This window comes from Mustela putorius, unplaced genomic scaffold (genome assembly GCF_011764305.1).
Source record: "Mustela putorius furo isolate JIRA1106 unplaced genomic scaffold, ASM1176430v1.1 tig00537248_pilon_pilon_pilon, whole genome shotgun sequence".
Lineage (NCBI taxonomy): Eukaryota > Metazoa > Chordata > Mammalia > Carnivora > Mustelidae > Mustela > Mustela putorius.
In genome coordinates, this window is record NW_025422387.1 from 12,262,178 (window position 1) to 12,284,960 (window position 22,783).

At 42.5% G+C, this 22,783-nt stretch overlaps 1 protein-coding gene across 5 annotated transcripts in view; it reads left to right on the top strand.

The window, feature by feature from the left end:
- Nucleotides 1-22,783, top strand: part of SUDS3 (SDS3 homolog, SIN3A corepressor complex component) — a 207,652-nt gene that overhangs the window by 38,159 nt on the left and 146,710 nt on the right. Inside the window, exon 13 of one of the 5 annotated variants that reach the window (XM_045073757.1) lies at nucleotides 18,874-22,530. The exons of 3 other annotated variants lie outside the window; for them this stretch is intronic. In XM_045073757.1, coding sequence (XP_044929692.1) covers nucleotides 18,874-18,949 — 76 coding nt within the window. In that variant the 3' untranslated portion in view covers nucleotides 18,950-22,530. Of the gene's footprint in view, nucleotides 1-10,238; nucleotides 12,548-18,873; nucleotides 22,531-22,783 lie in introns of those variants that run through there. One more of the 5 variants, XM_045073759.1, reaches the window with a different exon arrangement.

The window sequence follows — 22,783 nt, forward strand, 5'->3', positions numbered from 1 at the left end:
TAGTGACAGTGTGGCAAAGCAAAAGCTTTGGAATCAGTATTTGAATCCAGCTTTGCTGTTTCAGTTAACTAGCTGCTGTGTGACTTGAGGCAACTTAATCTCTGTTAACCTCAGTTTCCTTATCTGTTAAATAATATCCACCCCAGAGCATGATTTTGAGGATTCTGATATTAACGCCTAGAACACTTACTCTGTGCTAAGCATTTTACCCATATTAACTTACTGAATCCTTACAATGACCCTCTGAGGTAGTTACTATTACAGTCCTCATGTTATAGTTGAGGGAATCAAGAAACAGAGAAGTTAAGCAACTTGTCCAAAGTCACACAGCTAATAAATGGTAAGCCATGGTTCTGACCCCAGTTTCTCTAGAGTCCCTGTTCTCATTCACCATACTGTGCTTTGAGGGGTATGTAATGCAGGACTGGACTGAGGGAATGCTCAGTGGAAGGGACACCGTTGTCAGTGCTGCCGCCATCTGTCTGTTCTCTGTCCTTGGATGATAATCTGCCCAATCCTGAGAGACCAGAATGATTTCAAATGGTTTGGAGTGCCCAGTGCGTTGGGTTGAAAACGATTCTGAAGCCCAAGCTTGGTAGATCGGAAGGGGTGACCTAATCAATTACCTTTGTCTGCCATGGGCAAAGGAGCCTATTTATTTGCCATTGCTGATTTAGTCTGACCCCTTAATTTTGAAGTTGGGAACAGCCGAGGCCCAGAGATGGTAAATGATGTGTCTAAGTTCATATGGCCAGCTCTAGACAGGTGACAGGGGTCCTGTATTCATAAACCTGGCATGGCCACCCCTGAATTCAGGGCACTCACTTAATGTCTGTGTGCTTCAGTGTTTGGGCACACTCAACCCAGTGTGCCTGGGACTTTTATGGTTTTAGCTTTCATCATCTTGCATCACAGAAAGCATCTCATACCCAGGCACCTGAGACAGTTGGTCGCCCTGTTCCCTTTCCTTCTCTGTAAAGTGGGGATGGATGAGAGTTACCCTTTTGCAATGGAGTCGCTGATTCCATGGATTAGCTGAGTTCATACGGATAAAGCCCTCGCAAGCAGCATTTGGGACATAGTAAATCCTCAGCACATGGATTGGTCGTTTGTGGTTGTTCTCGGTTTCATTATCCTCGGAGCAGAGGGTTCCTGCCACAGAATGAGTTTCCTCCCTGGAACTTCACTGTCATCCCAAACACGACAGGGGACCTTGCCATGATCATCTGGTCACCTGGATTCAGCTGTCTGGGATGTTTCATCTTCTACTTGAAATAATAAATAATCATGAGCTTGAGGGTTGACGTAGTTACTAGCATTCAATCCCCATGACGTTTATTGAATGGCATTCTAGGTTCTCTTGGGGGACTCAGAGAGATGTAAAAGTATGGTTCCTTCCCTGTGGGACGTTGAGGATGGACAGCCATGCTTGTCCGTCATTCTAGTGCCATGGAACAGGGGCTAAACTTGAGGCCTGGAGAAAGCGGGACAGAGGGCATAATAGCTGCTGACATTTGCAGAGCAGGTGGCTAAGTGCTAAGAGTGCATTCGCTCTATTCGTTGTGCCCTCTGGATTTGTTGTGCCATGTCTGGTGTTTCCAGACTGGGAAACCGTGGTTTACTACGATTAAGAAACTTGTCTCCAGAGTGTCAAATTTTGTGTTTTACTGTGCTTTATGGTCAATTTTCATCAATTTATCTTTTCAAACATTCATTAAATTTATATTAATTATTATCATTTATCTTACAAAAGGTTTTTATTATTTGACACTTCATTTTATTTTATTTTATTTTTTTTGACACTTCATTTTATTTTATTTTATTATTTTTTTTAATATAATTTTTTATTTTTTATAAACATATATTTTCATCCCCAGGGGTACAGGTCTGTGAATCACCAGGTCTACACACCTCACAGCACTCACCAAAACACACACCCTCCCCAATGTCCATAATACCACCCCCTTCTCCCAAACCCCCTCCCCCCAGCAACCCTCAGTTTGTTTTGTGAGATTAAGAGTCACTTATGGTTTGTCTCCCTCCCAATCCCATCTTCTTTCATTTATTCTTCTCGTACCCACTTAAGCCCCCATGTTGCATCACCGCTTCCTCATATCAGGGAGATCATATGATATGACCCAACATATACTTATGGGCATTTCTGTAAATGTGTATGACATTCTTTTTTTTGACACAATATTTATTTATTTTTAAGTTAATATTACAAAAAGTACTTTTTTTCTAAACCAATATATGAGTTACAATATTTTTTTCTTTTTTTTTTTTAATATAATTTTTTATTTTTTATAAACATATGTTTTTATCCCCAGGGGTACAGGTCTGTGGGTCACCAGGTTTGCACACTTCACAGCACTCACCAAGACACATACCCTCCCCAATGAGTTACAATATTGAGTGATGATGTAAAGAACACAGAAAATAAAAATAAATAATCATTAAAAAAAAAAAAAAGAAACTTGTCTCCAGTTCACCCAGCTCCATTCCAGAGCAGGTCGACGCTGACCCAAAGTCTGCATTCTCAGGAACCACGAGTGCTTTATAATTTCTTTTGAAAGCAAGTAAAATTCAGGCTTGGCCCAAAAGCTGAGGCAGGACTTGAGCAGTGTCCATGGCTGGGGACGGGAATTGCACGTGGCGAAAGTGGCTTGAGGAACAGCAGGGGTGGGGAGAGTGGGGCAAATTTAAAAAGTCAAGTAAGAATGTGTCCACTCAATAAATCCGGATGAATGAGCTTTGAACCTTAACATCTGTTTGCTCCCCAGCCCTCCATCTTTTTGTCCTCCCACACTTTGGGTTCACCTTCCTTCCCTTTCTGCTTCTGTCCATTTCTCCCTTCTCTGGCCCACCCATTCCCTCCTCCTCCCCCTTTTATATCACCAGTGCCGTGGCTTGTGGCAGTCTTGGAGTGACGCTTTCCAATTTCACACTTACATGCTCCCGAAAGTATTCATAAACTAACTCGTATGTAAAACCAATAAAGGGCAACAGCACACATTCCTGTTAGACAGTAATTTTGTTTGACTCCCTTTCTTCTGCGTTGATCACTCATCTTCCTGCACACGTGGCGCTTTGACCTTACCGGAAGTGGAAGTTTCAGGAGTCCAAGCCTGGTGGCGCTCTTGTCAGTGTATGAGTAATAGGAATGCATCAGAGCTGTCCTTATGGAGCACTTTACTGGGGGCCTGGACAAGTGCTTTCCGCACATGACCTTTTTTAACACAGTCAACACACCCACGTGAAGTGTGTCTTGGTTCCCATTTTAACAAATGAGGAAGTTGAGACTTGGAGGAAAAAAGCTTCACCTCTGCCCCACATTCATCCATTTCCTTTTCTTGTGGGCTTCCCCCATCCTCACATAGACTACCGAAGTATAAAAGAGGCTTAGTTGTCATCTGAGCCAACCCCCCTCCGTTTTCCACACCTGGAAACCGACACAGAGAAGGGAAGCAACTTACCCAAGATCACACTGCTGATTAATGGTAGAGCAGAGACTAAATCCAGGTCTCGCAACTCTTCACCCAAGGACCCAGGCTGAGGCTGAAGGGCATGGGTAGGAGATTTGGGTTTGAATTTTAGCTCTGGGTTTTCAAGCTGTGTGATCTTAGGCAAGTCGTGCAACCTGTCTTTCTGGGCTCCAACCTAGAAAGTGGGGATGATAATGACAGCCACCTCAGCGACATTAAATGAGGTCATGTAAACAAAGCAGCCACAGCAATGACCCTCATGCTTGAGACAATGACCCTCGTGCCTGGGTCACTCTAGCACTTTAGAAAACACATCCCCCATTGCTAGCTGCCCACGTTAGGGCCATTGTTATTTCGGGAGTTGTCTGCCCCACCTGCTTCCATCCCAGTATGCCTTGAAGGTAAACCCACAGCAAAGCCACCTTTCCAAGGGTACCCCTGCCACTAGGCGCAGACCTTGAAATTCAAGACAAGCAGACGTCCAAGCATATGTTCTACACCTTACTGATGCCTCAATAGAGAAGAATTTGAAATCCTGCCCCCCACCCCCATGGGCTATGTTTGAGAAACCCACTGGCCTGTGGGGACGGACAGGGACTTGCTCTCCACACTCACTGCCCCAAGCCCCAGGGATTTGCATACTATAGGCATACTTTAAATGCTTATTGAATGAGCAGTTGTTGTCTCCTTATTTCTCAGTGCAACATATTAATCTCTATAATTGATGAGGGAGCAGGAGGCTGGCAAAAGCTGGCGCCTTGCACCCCCCCCTTTCCATCCGCTCCCCTCCATAGGTGTAGCATTCCTCAGGCACCCCTGACTGCCATAAAATGATAAATAGTTAACTTGCTAAGATCACAATCCTACAAGACAGGAGTCTCCCTTGGTTTGCAAATATCCTTGAGATTTACAAACAAAGAAGTTACCTTATCAATAGCCCAAATTCCAAAGACACAGAACTCAGTTTCTCAAGCCTAATGTCACCCTCCCCTCCATAAAAACCGAAGGAGGTGGAGGTAGAAGGAAAAGTAAATAAAGTTAAATTTCTTCTAAACCTAAATCTCATTAACAAGGATGCTTGATGGCAGGAATGTAACATTCCACCAGGAGACTCTCAATTGTCTTTACTTGATAGTAACTAAGCCTTCAATATCCTGATAGTATTCTTTGCCCCAATAGCCCTTCTGAACACCCCTTTGTCCTCACCTACCCAACTCCTGTGTATATAACCAACCACCCCTCACAACCCGGGGCAGCAGCTCTTCCTGCCCACGGGTCCTGTCCCCGTGCTCTAATAAACCACCATTTTGCACCAAAGATGTCTCAAGAATTCTTTCTTGGTCATCGGCTCCGGACCTCAGCCCACCAAACCTCACCTAGGTTCTAGAACTTCATCATAATCAAACTAATATTTGTAGTTTAGAAATTAAAGGATTCTGCAAAGTTGGCCACAAAATACAGTAGTCTCCTATTTTCTACCTCATTTCCCTCCGAGAAGCAACATTGCACCTCTTAGCTGATTATTTTGCTATTTCTTTTTTATCTCTGCTTAGTACTAATGCTCGATACTTAATTTCTGTGCATTCCTTATTGAATTCTGACCATGGCAATCCTCCTCTCCTCCCCAATATAGTTATTTCTTAATTTTGATTCGGTCAGTATTCAGTGTTTACATTAGTATGGCTATGTAAACTCTAGTCACAGCTGAGCCCTATTGTAAAGTGTGATTGCTTTTTTTTTTTCCCTTGACAGCGTTCCCCCCAGGAGTTAATAATTGTCTTGTATTCTGTTGTATGCTTGGTTTCCTAGGTGCTTATTAGGAATTCAACCTCAAAGCCTTCACCAAGTGTTTAAATTCCCTTTAAGACATTCAGATACAAGAGGTAGATTTCATCACCTGGAAAAAACCTTCCTGTCCTGGGGACTTCTGACCTGGTTGCCCACCCTGGATGGGTGCCCCACCCCAGACCTGGTCCAACACAGAGCTGTCCCTCGGAAGTCTTCCTTCACCACCATCCTGGGGCTCCCCTTTGTCATTGTTTGGGTTTGGATCTCTCATTCTTATGTCCTTTGTCTTCCTTTTTCTCTGCTCCCCCATTTTGGCAAAGCGTGTCTTGCAGTTAACTTACCAAGCATGATTAAAAACACTTTCATTCTGTTCTCTTGCTTCATTGATGGTTTGGCTGGTATAACTACATTTCTAATTCCCAGAATTTAAGCCCATACATTTCCAGAATTGAAAAGGCCCACAAAGCACTTATATTTCAGCCAACCCCTCCCTTCCTTAACCTTCATTTCAAGAGGTTCTGTGTGCTGCTAAATTCATTATTCTCAGGTTTCTCCACTGTCAGTTTTAAGATTCAGGTTTTGTTTTGTTTTAATTTACTTTCCAGCTTCTAAAATCTGGTTGTTTCCTCTCCGGTGTTTTCCATTGTGGAGGGTTTAATTCTAGCTTGGAAATCATTCTCCTTCAAGATTTTGATGGTATTGTTTATTGCTGTCTAGCTTCCGATGTTGTCCTGGAGAAGTCGGAAGCCGTTCTGATTAATTTATTCTTTGATCTTTTCCCCCCAGCTTTGTTGAGATTATAATTGACTTACCATCGTGTCGGTTCAGGGCGTACAACGTGATTTGACGTACTAGCATATTGTGAAGTGATTACCACAATAAGGTTAGAACCTATCCATCGTCTCAATAGGTGTACCGTGTGTGTGTGTGTGTGTGTGTGTGTGTGTGTGGTGAGAACTTTTAAGGTCTACTCTCCTAGAATCCTTCAGGTATACAGCACAGTATTTATTAACTGTCTGTTACATCCCCAGGATTTATCTAAAATAGGAAGTTTATACCCCTTGGCCACCTCCACTCTTTTCCTCCACCCCCACCCTGCTCCTGCCTCCAGCAACTACCAACCTACTCTCTCTTTCGAGGAGTTCGATTTTTTTTTTCTTTTAGATTCCACATATAAGTGAAATTATAGTATTTGTCTTTCTTGGACTTACTTCACTTAGCATACTGCCATTGGTGTTCATCCATATCATTGCAAATGGTGAGATTTCCTTTTTTATGGCTGAATAATATTTCAATGTGTATGTATACCACTTTTTAAAAATCCATCACTAGGCACTCAGGTTCCTTCCATGTCTTGACCATTATGAATAATGCAGTGGTGAACATGGGGGTACAGATATGTTTTGAGACAGTGACTTCATCTCCTTTGGATATATACCCAGAAGTAGAATTGCTGGATCACATGGTAGTTCTGTTTTTTGGAAGGAGCCTTCATACAGTTTTTTGTAGTGACTACACCAATTTCCATTCCCACCAACAGTGCCAAAGAGTTGCCAAAAGGGTTTCTTTTTTCTCGTGTTCACCTGTACTTGTCATCTCTTATTTTTTTGATTATTCATTTTAATGATTGGTGATGGTGAGCAACTTTTCATGTACCCATAGCCCATTTGTGTATCCTTGGTGATCTGACTTTTTAACATCTCTGGAAGCTTGTAGGATCTGTGGTATTTTGAAAATTCATGATAATAGGCCTTATAGTGGGCCCATTGTGCTAAGCAGTTAGCTTTTTCAATTCGGGAAACCTATGTCCTTCAACTCTGAGAATTAAAATACACACACACACACACTCACACACACACACTTCATGGTTAGAGTAGCCAGTCTCTAAGATGGTGCCCACAATCCTTGCCTCCTGGCAGTCATACTGTCTGTACAGTTCTCTGTTGTCATTGGACCAGGGTTGGTCTCTGGGACCAGTAGCATACAGTAGAAGTGATAGTAATTCGGTTCGTAGATTAGAGTATAAAAGACATAGAGACTTCTGTTTGGTTGTGCTCTTTCTCTTGGATCACTTGCTTTGGGGAAAGGCAGCTACCATGTGTACAACTGTATGGGGAGGCCCATGTGGCAAGGATCTGAGGCCTCCTGCCAACAGCCAGGTAGGCTCGAAGGCTTCTGCCAATAGTCACGTGAGCGAGTCACTTTGGAAGAAATCCTCCAGCCCCAGTCTAGCCTTCAGATGAGACTGTAATGCCCCAGACTGTTTGACTGCAACCTCGAGGGAGACCCTGAGTCAGAACCACCCAACTAAGCTGCTCCCAGGGATTCCTGATCCTCAGACTGGGTAAGAGAATAAGTGTTAGAAACTGCTGGGTACTTGGGATAATTTGTTATGCAGCGATCGATAACTAAAGGATGATTTTTTTCCCCTTCTGTTTTCTCTGTTTCTGCATTCAGGGGTTCCATTACTTGGATAATAGATTTCCTATAACAGTTGTCAGCTTTTCTTGTGTTTCCTGTTTTCTCTTTGTCTTTCTACTTTCTGTTCTGGGATACTCCTTTAACTTTAAATATCTTCTAATGTTTCTATTGAGTTTTACTTTTCTTTTTCATTTAAAAATTCTCTTTTTAAAAGATTTTATTTATTTGAAGGGCACCTGGTTGGCTCAGTGGGTTAAGCCTCTGCCTTCAGCATGGGTCATGATTTCAGTGTCCTGGGATCAAGCCCCTCATGGAGCTCTCTGCTCAGCAGGGAGGCTGCTTCCGCCTCTCTCTCTGCCTGCCTCTCTGCCTACTTGTGATCTCTGTCAAATAAATAAAATCTTTTAAAAAAAAAAAGGCTTTATTTATTTGAGAGAACATGTGAGAGAGAGGGAGCAAAAGCAGGGGTCGGGAAGAGGGAGAAGCAGTCTCCTGGCTGATCAGGGAACCCAATATGGGACCCTATCCCAGGACCCTGGGATCATGACCAGCTGAAGGCAGACACTTAACCAACTGAGCCACCCAGCTGTCCAAAAATTTGTTTTAAAATTTTTTAAGATTTTATTTATTTAACAGTGAGAAACACAGCAAGAGAGGGAACACAAGCAGGGGGAGTGGGAGAAGAGAGGGAGAAGCAGGCCTCCCACTGAGCAGGGAGCCTGATGTGGGGCTTGATCCCAGGACCCTGGGTTTATGACCCAAGTCAAAGGCAGATGCTTAACAACTGAGCCACCCAGGCGCCCCCTAAAATTTTTTTTCAGAACTCTTTTAGTTTTCTTTTTTTTTTAATTATTTATTTATTTGACAGAGAGAGATTACAAGTAGGCAGAGAGGCAGGCAGAGAGAGAGAGGAGGAAGCAGGCTCCCTGCTGAGCAGAGAGCCCGATGCGGGACTCGATCCCAGGACCTTGAGATCATGACCTGAGCCGAAGGCAGCGGCTTAACCCACTGAGCCACCCAGGCGCCCCAGAACTCTTTTAGTTTTCTGATTTTGTATCCTTTCTTCTTTTTAAAGAGTAGTACTCATTTCTTGAGTTCTTCCATCCAAAGACCTTTTGTTTTCTCTAGAGAAGAAAACTCTGGTCTTTTGCCAGGGTGGTCTCTTGGCAATTTTGCTGCATAAAGTAGGGAAGCAGATCTGAGGAACTGACAGCTTTTTCTTCTTTTTTTTTTAAGTTTTCATTTACATTCCAATTAGTTAACACAGTGTAATATTTGTTAGGTGTACAATTTAGTGATTCACCACTTTATAAATCACCTGGTGTTCTTGGTGACAGGTGCACTCCTTAATCCCCATTGCCTATTTCCTCTGTCCCTCAGCACCCCTGCCCTGCGGTAATATCGATTTGTTCTCTGTAGTTCAGAGTCTTTTTCTTAGTTGGACTCTCTTTCTGCCCCTCCCCACCCACATGCTTGTTTGTTTTGTTTTTTAAATTCCACATATAAGTGAAATCATACAATATTTGTCTTTCTGAATTATTTTGCTTAACATAATTCTTTCTAGCTCCATCATGTCATTGCAAGTGGCAAGATTTCATTCTTTTTTGATGGCTGAATAATATTCCATCGTATCTCTATACTACATCTTTATTCGTTCATCAGTCGAAGGACACTATGGCTGTTTCCATAGTTGGGCTATTGTAGATAATGCTGCTCTTGTAGATAATGCTGCTCTAAACACCCACGTGCATGTATCCCTTTGGGTTAGTAACTGTATATTCTTGGGTGTATACCTAGTAGTGTGATTGCTGGAAACTGACAACTTCTTTTAATTCTTTTTTTTTTTTTTTTAAGATTTTATTTATTTATTTGACACACAGCGACCACAAGTAGGTAGAGAGGCAGGCAGAGAGAGAGGGGGAAGCAGACGCCCTGCTGAACAGAGAGCCTGAAGCAGGGCTCGATCTCAGGACCCTGAGATCATGACCTGAGCCGAAGGCAGAGGCTTAGCCCACTGAGCCACCCAGGCACCCCGAAACTGACAGCTCCTTAAACTGAATTTCAACCAGTCCCACTGCCTTAATCCTCATTTCTAGATATACCTTTGTTTCTCATTGGGTGCTGCTAACCTAGGAGTCTTGGCTTTCTCCACTGTTAGCTTAAAATTTTATTGTTGTTGTTGTTTTCATCTACAACTTCTACAGTTCGTTTTTTTCCTCACCTGTTGTTTCCACCAGAACTCCACCACTGTTTAAGTCCTTAAAACAGAGCAAAATAAAAACACCCTTATAGTTGTTTCAGTGGGATTTCATGGAAAAAAGAACAGATATGTATACTTAGTCAACTCTCTTTACCTCCACCCTGATGCCTTGCCTGCCCGCACCTGTCTTTGGGACCTTCTGTGACTTATTCAACATCCTCAAAACAAGGAAAGGGGCACTGTCTTTCAATCCCTGTAGTTCTGAGATGATAATCTGTGAACAGGTGCAGTGGGAACATTAGTAGGTCATTTCCAAATTATCAGTATATTCTTATTTATCGCAGAGCTGCAGGTTTGTGTCTGAAAACCTGTCAGTGACCTTTAACTGCGCACTTTTGACTTCAGAACTGAGTGACAGGATTTAAGAGGAAGAATTTACATACATGCACCTTAAAGGTCCGAATGTGTTTATATAATACAATGCCTCTGGGCTTATATGTATAAACACACATCACGAAAATAAGCCTCCTTGCCAACCAAGACCCACCTTCGGACTGTGGATGAGTTGAGAAGCATGAAAAATGTTTAGCCTAAAGTCTGTTTAAATATTCATGACGTCTTCAAAGCAAAGCTGTTGGGAAAGACTAAGCCACCTGGAACACAGCTGTGATGGTACAATAAGGCAGCTCAAAAAAATCACATAGTGTCATGCCAGGCAGGGAAGAATATTCAGGTGACCTAGCCCAGGCCCCTGGTGCCCACTATAATAAAAACTATTTTGGACATGTCCATTGTTGGCAAGATAGATTAATACTTAGAGTATAGTACCATCTTGCCAGCTTGAAGATGTTTGTATTTGGGGTTATATAACTTATTTGGGATAACAAATTCCATTTATCTCCTACCTGTCCTTCCTCGGGTTTTCAAGATGGCAGTCATGTGGCGTCCTCATCACTGCTCTCCCCTTGTATGCAGAGAAGACATTACTAATCAGTCTTGACCCTCATTCTCTTTAGACCCAGATGGGAGGACTCAGAATGCTTTCTACACAGTGCTCCTTGCAGCTACTAGCAGCTGATTGGGGATGGGGTGTAGTGGCAGGCTCGCCAGATGAAACATGGAAGCCATTGCTGGTTGGTCTTTTATCACGGTCTCAGTTGAATACACATGGTTCACATTACTTTACCCAGAACCAGTCTGGGCATGGTCCCTCCAGAGCAGACGAAGATAGAATTTTCCCTTTCCTGGGCTAAAAATCACTTCAGTGATTTTGCTTCGGTTTGTGGACTCTCACCTACTATGGTCATCCTGAGTTTTGGTTTTAATTCCAAGGGTTTACGCTCTTGTGCACTCGCTTTATTCAACTGAATAGCACATTTTATCCTATCACATGCCATCCTCTTTTTACTCTACAGTGGGGGTCAGCAAACTACAACCTATAGGTCAAATCCAGCCTGCCCCCATTTTTGTAAATAAAGTTTTATTGGAGGTTTATGTCCTATCCATGACTGCATTCCTACCACAAGGGCAGAGTTGAGTAGTTGCTGCAGTAACTCTCTGACCCACAATGCCAAAAATACTTACTATCTTGCCTTTTACAAAAAATCTTTCCTGACCTCGTTCTGAACGATCACACAGGGTTCTTTTGGCTCTCTGCTGTGTTTTCTTCAGGGTATATTCAGCTCTTCTGCAAACCCACTTAATTATGGTTTCACCCAGCCTACATTTATCCCTCGTACTCACAAGGCTCTCCTGAGCTGTGTTAAATGCTCATTGCTATTCAGATATGCTGATAATAACACTTCCTACTATTTGTTGAGCACTTACTATAGCCCAGGCAGTGCTGAGCACTCTACATACGTTGAGTGAACAAAAGGAAACAAATGGCCTAGGGTGGTGCATTGCATAGGGTAGTTACTCAATTATGTTTAATTTTCACAACAACCTTATGAAGGTATCATGAAAGAATGGCTTACTCAGGGTAGCCAGGCTGGTAAATGGCAGAACTAGATAGAGTCCAACTCAATTTGGACTGATTCCACAACTTGTGACCTTTCCATTAAACTTTGTGGTTCCTTTCTATTACGTTTTTCCTGACTTGCCAGTCTGGTAATCTTTCAGGTAATTAGAATAAAGGGCACTATATAAATAAAATGTATAGACATGCATTGTGTAGTGTAATATCTCAGCTCCTCCTAACAAACATGCAGGTTGGATATCATTCCCATTTTACAGTGGAGAAACTGAGTCAGAGAGTGTCATACAAGTAGTAAGCTGTTTGTCAGCACAGTTCTAAGTTAGTATGAAGTAAGATCTTTACACCACACTGTTGTGATACCCAACTATAGTATGTGGCTGTTCAGCAGTGTCTACAATACATCGTTATAGAGCACTCACTCTAAACTGGGTACTGTGCTCAACCCATGATACTTTCTTTTTACAATGAGTTCCTCTTCTAAGGAAGACTAATTGTCTAATGTTTGTTTTTAATTTGGTATACTTGTTAACAGATATTTGGGGTCACATTCTCAACTCTCCCTGAAAAAATTGCAATCCAAGTTTTTGTTTTGTTTTGTTTTAGTTTGGTTTTTTTTGTACTTTGAGTTCCTTGTCTGTGACATGGGAAATTAAAGATCTGTTTTGTTTTGTTTTCTTTTACATCTTCCAATTTTCTGTTTCTGAAATTTCTAGCAAGAGAGTTGACATTGGGGGGTGCCTGGGTGGCTCAGTTGGTTAAGCAACTGCCTTCAGCTCAGGTCATAATCCTAGAGTCCTGGCACTGAGTCCCACATCGGGCTCTTAGCTCAGCAGGGAGTCTGCTTCTCTCTCTGACCCTCTTCCCTCTCATGCTGTCTCTCACGCTCTCTCAAATAAATAAATTGAATCTTAAAAAGAGAGAGAGAGAGAGTTGGCATTGAACAGAAATGGCAAAGAGGGAGTCTGTGGGTAGGATCCAGCCTCTTGGCTTTTACACAGTGAATTGTAAGAAATTGAATTAATTAAAAAATTCTTAGATTAACAAATTTTTGAACTTCTCCTAAATAATGAGATAACTTGACAAGACAGTTTGTTGCCCCACATGGACACATGGCTGGAGCTGAGTAGAAGCTTCTCCCTTTGGACAGAGCACATGCTGGTAATCAGTCCTCAGCGTGCTGTTGTTTTCCTGACACTGAAGTCATGTCTGTTCTTTTTGTTGTGGTTTTTTATTTTTATTTATTTATTTTTTAAAGATTTTATTTATTTATTTGACAGACAGAGATCACAAGTAGGCAGAGAGGCAGGCAGAGAGAGAGAGAGAGAAAGAGGGAAGCAGGCTTCCTGCGGAGCAGGGAGCCCGATGTGGGGCTCGATCCCAGGACCCTGAGATCATGACCCGAGCCGAAGGCAGCAGCCCAAACCACTGAGCCACCCAGGCGCCCCTTGTTGTGGTTTTTTAAATGTTCAGTTAGCCACTGCAGAATACATCGTTAGTTTTTGATGTCGTGTTCAGTGATTCATTAGTTACAAATAAGTCGCAGTGCTCTTCACAACACACTCCCTCCTCAATACCCGTCACCATGGCATGTTAGTTCTATTTAAAATGTCCCATTTTAGGGGCACTTGGGTGGCCCATTCAGTTAAGCATCCAAGTCTTGATTTTGGCTCAGGTCATGATCTCAGGGTTGTGAGATCAAGCCCCTCTTGGACTGAGTACAGAGTCTGCTTGTCCTTCTCCCTCCTCCTCTGCCCCCCTTCCTGTTCATGCATGCTTTCTCTTTCTGAAATAAATAAAAATCTTCTTTTAAAAAAAGGTTTCAGGGGTGCCTGGGTGGCTCAGTGGGTTAAGCCTCTGCCTTCGGCTCAGGTCATGATCTCAGGTTCCTGGGATCAAGCCCGTTGGGCTCTCTGCTCAGCAGAGAACCTGCTTCCCCCTCTCTCTCTGCCTGCCTCTCTGCCTACTTGTGATCTTCCTCTCTGTCAAATAAACAAATAAAATCTTAAAAAAAAAAAAAGGTTTCATTTTAATCATTTACTTTGCCCTCTGATCTTTGTAGACAGTTGAATTTGTAACTTCATTCAATCAAGCAGGAGAGATTTCAGCTGGGTATAAAAAAGAATATCATCTACAAGGTGAAATGTGTTTTAGAAGCTTGATTGAACTGAATTGATAGAAAACCTTCACTTCCTGATACTGTGTATTTTTTTTTTTTAAGATTTTATTTATTTATTTGACAGAGAGAGAGAGATCACAAGTAGGCAGAGAGTCAGGCAGAGAGAGCGGGGAAGCAGTCTCTGCTCAGCAGGGATGCTGAGGCAGATGTGTGTGGGGCTCGATCCCAGGGCCCTGAGATCATGACCCGAGCCGAAGGCAGTGGCTTAATCCACTGAGCCACCCAGGCGCCCGTGATACTGTGTATTTTGAAGGAATTTATTTTTACATCTGAATAGGACATTTGAAAGGAAAGTTACTTTTAATCTATACACATATGCAACTATAGTCTGTGATGTCTACCTATTTATTGAGGGCATAATATTATCTTTGTAAAGTTACAGGGGAACCATGATTGTGTTCAGATCCCAGCTAGGCATGCTGAGATGCCCTTAGTACCTTGGACAGCACCATCCCCACTTCAGCACAATTGTAATTCTTTTGCAGGGGAACTACTGTATTTAGCTGACTTAAATTCCAGCCAACTCTGAACTCTTCCTTTTTAAATGATGGTCACTCCTATAAAGGGAAACAATAAATGAGAGAATGGGTAACTACCAAAATGTCTGTTCTTCAGGACGGTTTAATTATTTCCTTTCTATACATTTTTTATTTATTTACTGCTTGTTTTAAAGGACTGAACGGTGGTAGGGTTTTTTGTTGTTGTTTGTTTTTGTTTTTTTTCCTCCATATTAAAAGTTACAAAGTATTTGCTTTTTGTTTTCTGAACTACTGTTTCAGTAGTGCCTGGAACATAGGGAGTGATCTGTAATGCTCATAGAGTGAATGTGTTCTTCTCCTATGGTAACATTTAGAGTTGCTTATCTCACTCACAAAAGGCATGGTGCTAATGGGAAAGAGGAATAGTGTTTGATCCCCTTCTGGAAAGTTTATTTTTTTTTTTTAAGATTTTATTTATTTGACAGACAGAGACCACAAGTAGGCAGAGAGGGAGTGGGAAGCAGGCTCCCTGCTGAGCAGAGAACCCGATTTGGGGCTCGATTCCAGGACCCTGGGATCATAACCTGAGCTGAAGGTAGTGGCCCACTGAGCCACCCAGGTGCCCACCCTTTTTATGTGCTTTCTGAAATCGGCTACATTACCTCTCCCTGCCAGCTTTGTTCACTGGAATGAGTGATATAAGAAAATCAGATTCTAGCATCTTACCCCACCCCCAACACGTGTGCGCGCACGCACACACACACACACACACACTGAAATTCAAAGTGTACTTCCCAAAAAAGACACAGCACATGTCATCAACACCAAAGTCATTCCTGAGTATAGGTCCTTGCTCAAACTCCACATTTCACAACTCATTCTTTGGCAGTAAACTGGCAGCACTTAGATCTTGTGAGGCCAAGCAGAAATCTCCTTCCCCAACCACACTACTCCACATTAATATCATTTCTCCTTCAAGCTCTTAGCACTTACTCTCTGTACTACTCACTTGGCAGATAATCATGCACATCTCTTGTTCTGTTATTTAAATCTGGTATTTAACCTTTCCTGTGTTGGTTTCTTTACCTCTCTTCTGGATCATATGCAAATCAAGTATAAGGAAAGGTGCATATTAGTGTGGTTCCCTGAGCATAGCAAATCTGTTTCTTACTTTATCCTAGAGGTATGCTTTGAGGCAAATTTGGGTCCAGTTAGCTTATTTATGAGGTGATCCCCTTGTAAGTTAGGTGAAGGAGTAGGAAAGTGAGATAGGCAAGAGAAGAAGGACAGGCAAAAGGATGTGGTAGGGAGTGGGTTATCCCAATGGGCAACTGCACCATACTGCTGGGGACCCTCTGAGATAGCATGGTCCAGCAGAAATATAATTCAATCCACAAATGCCAGCCACATTAAAAAGAGAAACTGATGAAATATAAATATAAATATAAATATATATATATATATGTATATATATATATATAATTTAACTCAGTGTATCCACAGCAGCACTTAAGTATATAATCAGTGTAAAATACTGTGTGTTGATTGATTGAAAATCTATGGATTCCAGCCATGGCAGCCTTTTCATCATAGTTTTGCTGTCAGCATTAAGGACTGTCATATGTGGTTGTACAGGTTGAGCCCTGCATAACTCTAGGGGGCAGCACTTACCTAGACTTCATAGACTGAGATATGCGTGGTACCCTTAAAGTTGTGCAGTGCCCAACCTGCATAACCTCTCATGCGAGGGCTGTCAGCCTGTTACCTCTTGACCATAACTATGCTCATCACTTTGGGGAGAAGAATAGAAGATTGTTAGAGCAGACATATTCACTTGGGCTCAGCTCTGATATTCTGTCTTTTAAGGGTCACTGAACACTTCAAGCACCTGACACTGTTTCTTCGCAAGCCAGCGTCATAACTAATCAGTGGAAGCCAGCACTTCCAGAGCCCTACAATCACTCTGAAGGAGTCAGCTTCACACCCACAGCTAATTTTAGCATGCAGTCTGCAGAGGTACCAAGGAGTCTCTGCCAAGCACCCTTACAGACATAGCTTGGAATTAAATCACCCAAACTGGGTCTGGGAGGTGGGATGGAGCAAAGTCTGTGACCCAGAGCTTCCTCCCCAGTGGTAGGCTTCCCCACTGCCTCTTGCTCAGACCTCCCTTTCTCTGCTGGGTTTCCTCACCCACAAGGTATCTGGCTGCAAGTCTCCAAACTCTAGAGTTGCTGCTCTAGAGTTGTGAGCTCTAGAGTTGCTTGCCAGAGTTGTTTGCTCAGTTGTTGTTCCTCTGTGGTGGGTAACAGGCCATACAAAGAGAATCAAATTGGTCTGATTGGTAGCATCTAGGAAAAAAAAATAGTCAAAGCATTGTGCAGGGAGGAAGTCATGGAATTAGTTGAATACGGAATTGGAAAGCAAATCAGAAGTCAAGCATTCCAGCCATCTCCTGTTACAAGCAGGAGAATCAGAGAGGTTGAGGAGCTTTTCAGGGTCACACGGTAGGTTAAGTGGCTAATATTCCATTGTGTATATGGTCCACATTTTTTTTACACAATTGTCTATTGAAGGGCATCTTGGCTTTTTCCACATTTAAAAAACCAGTTAGATTTTTATCATTTGCATCTGAAACCACATGACAAGTAAGCTAGCTTTGAAGCACCAATGGAACAACCTACAGATTACTTTATACCTTCAGTATCTCTAATGGTGGGATGTTCACCCTCCTCTAAGCTCAGGGAGGGCGATGTCTCTCCAGTTCTCCAGTTTGATGGGATAAACGTTGATGAGCCTAAACTTAATGTAGTGATTTTATTTTCTGGCCAATGAGTAGTTGATACAACTCAGGTGAATGAGGCCCAGGGGGAAATTTGCTATCTAGATGCTAGGGTAGGTTTTCCTCTTGGGTGCAAAGAGGTACATTTCTGTTTCCTGTCTTTGTACATGGCTGTGTGGGGATGTGATGGCTGGATCTGCAGCAATCAGCTTGAGGCCATGAGGAAACAAATCTGAGGATAGGAGCTGGCATGCCAGTGGTGGTAAAGCAGAGAGATTGAAAAAGCCTGTGTCCTTGGTGTTTTTATTGAACTACTAAACTTCGTTATTTCTGGACTTTTAAAAATGTGAGACATATTATTTTTTGACCACTTTTCATTTGCTGTTGTTACTTGTAGCCAAAACCAACTTGACTGAAGTTAGTTTTTAAAATGTATTTTTAAGTAGAAAAGAGAAGTGAGAACTTTGAAATCTTACAGGGAAGACCAATATGTAAAATAATTTTATAGGGAGTTATGATAACTAAAAATGTTCCCAGACATTGTCAAATGTTCTTTAGGCTGACAGAGTTGTCCCTAGTGGGGTGAGAACCACTAAATTAGCATTAGTTCCTTCTCAGCTGTTTTGTAACAGTAGATTTGCTATATTGTTGGGATGGTCTTGAGATGTTCTTAGAGACAAAGAGTTATAGAAAATAACAGGACATGGAGAGGATGTGGAGAAATTGGAGCTCTTGAATGTGGCTGTGGGGAATGAAACATGGTGCAGCCACTGTGGAAGACAATTTGATGTTTCTTTACAAAGTTAAACATAGGGCGCCTGATTGGCTCAGTGGGTTAAGCCGCTGCCTTCGGCTCAGGTCATGATCTCAGGGTCCTGGGATCGAGTCCCATATCGGGCTCTCTGCTCAGCGGGGAGCCTGCTTCCTCCTCTCTCTCTCTGCCTGCCTCTCTGCCTGCTGTGATCTCTCTCTGTCAAATAAATAAATAAAATCTTTAAAAAAAAAAAAAACAAAGTTAAACATAGATGGGCACCCTGGATGGCTCAGTCAGTTTAAGCATCTGCCTTCGGCTCAGGTCATGATCCCCTGGATCCTGGGATCGAGCACCACATCGGGCTCACTGCTCAGCAGAGAGCCTGCTTCTCCCTTCCACTCTGTAATCTTTAAAAAAAAAAAAAATTTAAAAAGTTAAATCTAGAATTACCCAGTGATTCAGCAGTTCCATTCCTAGGTATGACTCCCCAAGAGTTAAAAGCAGGGACTCAAACAGATCTTTCTGTTCTGATGTTCATAACATTATTTGCCATAAGTAAAAGGTGGAAGCTACCCAAGCGTCCACTGACAGATGAATGGATAAGCAAAATGTGGCATATCCTTACCATAGAATATTACTCAGCTGTATAAAGGGGTGAAGTTCAGACAAAGGCCACAATAAGTGAATTTCATTGTGCACCTTGAAAACCTTAAGCTACATGAAAGAAGCCAGACACAAAAGGACAAATATTACATGATTCCATTTACAGCAGCCTCCTTCCCTCAGTCACAGGTTTGCTTTCTGTGGTTTCAGTTACCTGTGGCCCCCTGTGGCCTGGAAGCAGGAGATCCTCCTCCTCCCATACCATCAGAAGGTCAGGGTAGCCTGACGCTGAGTCACCATGCCCGGGTCACGCACCTCACTCCACCTCATCACGCGGGCATGTTACCCTCTCACAGCATCCCAGGAAGAAGGGTGAGTTCAGTTGAGTCACAAAGTTCGAGAGAGAGCGAGACCACATTCGGAGGACTCTTTATTACAGCGTGTTGTTACACTTGTTTAATTTTATTACCCGTTATTGTGGTTAATCTCTTACTATGCCTAATTTATAAATTAAATTTTATCACAGGTATGTATGTATGTATAGGAAAAAAAAACATATATAGGGTCTGATAATATCTGTGGTGTCAGGCATCCCCTAGGGGTCTTGAAACAGATCTCCCATGGATAAGGGGGGACTACTATATATGAAATCTCTAGAACAGGCAAATTCATAGAAACAGAAAGTAGAGTAAAGGTTACCAGAGGCTGGCTAGAGAGGAGAACGGGGAGTTATTGCTAATGGGTATAGAACTTCTATTTGGGGTGATGAAAATTTTTGAAAATAGGTAGTGGTATTGGTTGCACAACATTGCAAGTGTAATTGATGCCATCAGATTGCATGTTCACATCTGGTTACAATAGCAATCTTTATGTTTTCTCTGTGTTTTACAGAACATACACATATAAATATATAAATATCTATTAAAATTTGTTTTTATTTTACAGATACAATTATAATACATTCCTACAATAAAGAAAAAAAAATTTTAAAAACCCAGATGAGTTCAAGTCATCAACTTTTGTCAAGTTCTGTAGTGTTCGGTACAGTGTGTCACCAGGATTCTCTGGTACATGATAGAACACTGTGGGGGAGGGAAGGAGTAGGTGGGACTCAGGGACTCCTGCTGTGTTCTGGCCATCAAGATTGGAGTCTGCGGACTTCCGAGACATCCATGCTGTAGTTAGCGGTTCTGTCCAATATTTGCCGTGTATCAGGCGCCGTGCGAAGGTCTTTATACAGGTCACCTCATTGAGCTCTCGGGACAGCTCTGAAGAGTAGGTGCTCATATTGCCCCATTCTATGTGTGAATAAACTGAGGCTCAGAGAAAGGGGTAGAGCCAGTATTCGTAGAAACCCAGAGAGTTGGGACCATAGGAGTCCCACGCATTTAGCCACAGGACCCTGTTTTCTGTTGCCCAAATCCCTCTTTTGGAATAAAAAGCCCATTTTGAACAAAATGAAGCTGTTAGTGGCTTCAAAGCAACTGTGGTCTTTCTGACTTCATGTTCTGTTTTTTTAATCACATTTCACAGAAGGATGTATTTTATCTGTTTTCCACCGAACAACATCCGTTAGATCAGGAAGGAGGCCACAGCCCGTGGGCTTTCTGGCAAGTGGGCTAGGGTTCTCCTGAGATATGAGGTTACTGTTTCCTGCTGGGCTTTAGATGGCAGTGTCTAAATTTTCCTGTCTATCTTTGAGCCTTATTGAGGGTAGGTTATGGCACTTGATAGTTTAATCTGTGTAGTCTCTAGACAAAACATGTCTCCACTTGCCTGCCAGGAAAATGTTAATTTATTCTGCTTCTGGATCTAGAGAGGTAATGAGGTAAATGAAAATGCACTGCGTGTGTGTGTGTGTGTGTGTGTATGCGCGCACACACATGTGTATTGGTTTGTACATGAGGATCTGTGTGAAGAGAAGCAAGTGAGTCTTAAATCTAGACATTTTTAGTGGAAGATTCTTGAGTCTTCTCTAAGGCTTGCAACCCTCCTTTCCCCGACATTGTATGTAGAACTTTGTGTCTGTGGTATGATTTTGTTTTTGGAGGGTGCACAATATAGTGTTCCTCAGAATGTCATCAGGGTTTTGGAGAATGTCAGTCTGTAATTTTGCGATGCCTGTTACCTGGCACGTCTTTCTTTTTGAAGAGCCACAATCATCTTAGGTACGAGTGGCACTTGATATTTAAGAAGCACCTTTATTAGGTAAGGGGCTGGATGCAGAAAGCACTAGTGGAAATTATTATTTCGAGCTTGCTAAATTTGAAGCTTGGGGGAAAAAAGAAACGAGCCAGATTGAAATAAACTTTGGCAAAAGGAGCCCGAGGACACCAATCTGCTCCTTTAACCATCAACTCCTCCTTCCCGTTCGTTCTCCGCCTTCTGTTCTGCTGCTCTAGCCCCTGCCCACCTTCTGTGCTACCGGCCTGGAACCAGCATGGGGAATGGAAAAACCAGACATTTCCACTTTATTCAGTCTGCGTCTGGCACATAGTAGGAATTCAACAAATGGTAGCTTAAAAAAGCAGACCCATCCAAATCTCTGTGAAATGGTAATTTGTTTGAGACACAGAATAAGGAGAGATTCCTGTTCTCTTAGAACCTAGGGGAGCCCGTAAACAGGCTCAGAGATTACACATTCATGGCAAATGGGAAACCGTCTGAATGTGAGTTTCTACACTTGATCTTAGTCAAAAGGCCGAGAAGCGATGAATGTGAGTTTCTGTACTTAAAAACGAAACCAAATATAATTTGCTGCGTATTGACCACATGCCTTGTTCCATATACGATCCTTCATGTACATTATCTCCACTAAGCATCACAGCCATCCGGGACCTTGGTACTCTCTAAACTATGTTAGAGAACATAGAGTTCTTTGAGAGACGCAAGAAATTACTATTTCGGACCTGCTGTTCCCCCGATGCCGTGCCCTTCATGTGAACCTAGCATTTCCTCATTTGACCAGGAAAAGACTTACTGTGTGAGGAAGACTGTGAACCGAATGTTAACAAATGGGGTATCTATCCAGTGAATGTGCCTGTCTGTAATTCACTTCGAATTGAGCAGTCTTTCTCAAACGTCACTACATATACAAATCATGGGGGACTCTTGTTAAAATAGAGATTCAGATTCAGCAATGGGTGAAACCAGGGTGGAGTCCAAGCTCACATTTCTAACCACTTCCCAGGTGTTGCTTGCTGCTGATCTCAGACATTTTGAGTAGCCAGGGAATACAGCATTAGGTTTATAAAGGACTTGCTCATATGTGATCTCATCTGCTCCTCACCCAAGCCCTGTGAAGTAACCATTATTATTTCTACCTTTGAGATGAGGAAACCGAGTCTGATTAGAAACAGCATACATTTTCAAGGGTGAGCCATTTCTAGGGACACAATAGCAAGAAGACAGATACAGCTCTTATTTAAAGAAATTGAAAATCCATGAAGGAAGACTGTGCATAAATAAATGTGAAAGTTCTGAGCGCCTCAGTGAATGGATGAATGGCTTGAGCTCTGGGTGTTGTCATTTCTCCCAGGACGAAGAGAGACAGGCTTGAGGCAGGGGAAGATGATGCATTCTTTCTTGGACATTGTGACATCCTGGTGTAGCTGCCTGGTAGTCAGTTCTGGGTCTGGAGTTGAGGAGAGAGATCCAGGGTGAGGAGAGTAGAAAGTTTGAGAACCACCAGTGCAAAGGTGGTAACTAAAGTTCTAGAAGATTAGATTCAGGATATAGAAGAACATGATGGAGAAGAATTAAAGAGTGAAGAGTCTAGAACACGCTCCTTGCTTATGTGTCTGGCCAACGGTTATGGGTTGGCAGAGGAAGAAGAGCCCATTAAAAAAAAAAAAAGACAAAAAACAAGAAGCATCTGCCTAGGAGGTAGGAAGATAGGCACAGGAACCAAGGGAAGAGAGACCTTCAAGGAAGTGGTTTATCATGATGATGGGATGAGGCAGTATCATGTGCATCCTGATGCCATGTACCAAGGAGGACACAAAATCTCCTCTGTGATATTCCTGCCCCCAAATGCATATCCAGAGTCCAATCGTAAGGAGACACCAGACATACCCAGATGGAGGGACGTTCTACAGAACTGGGCTGTACTTTCCACAAA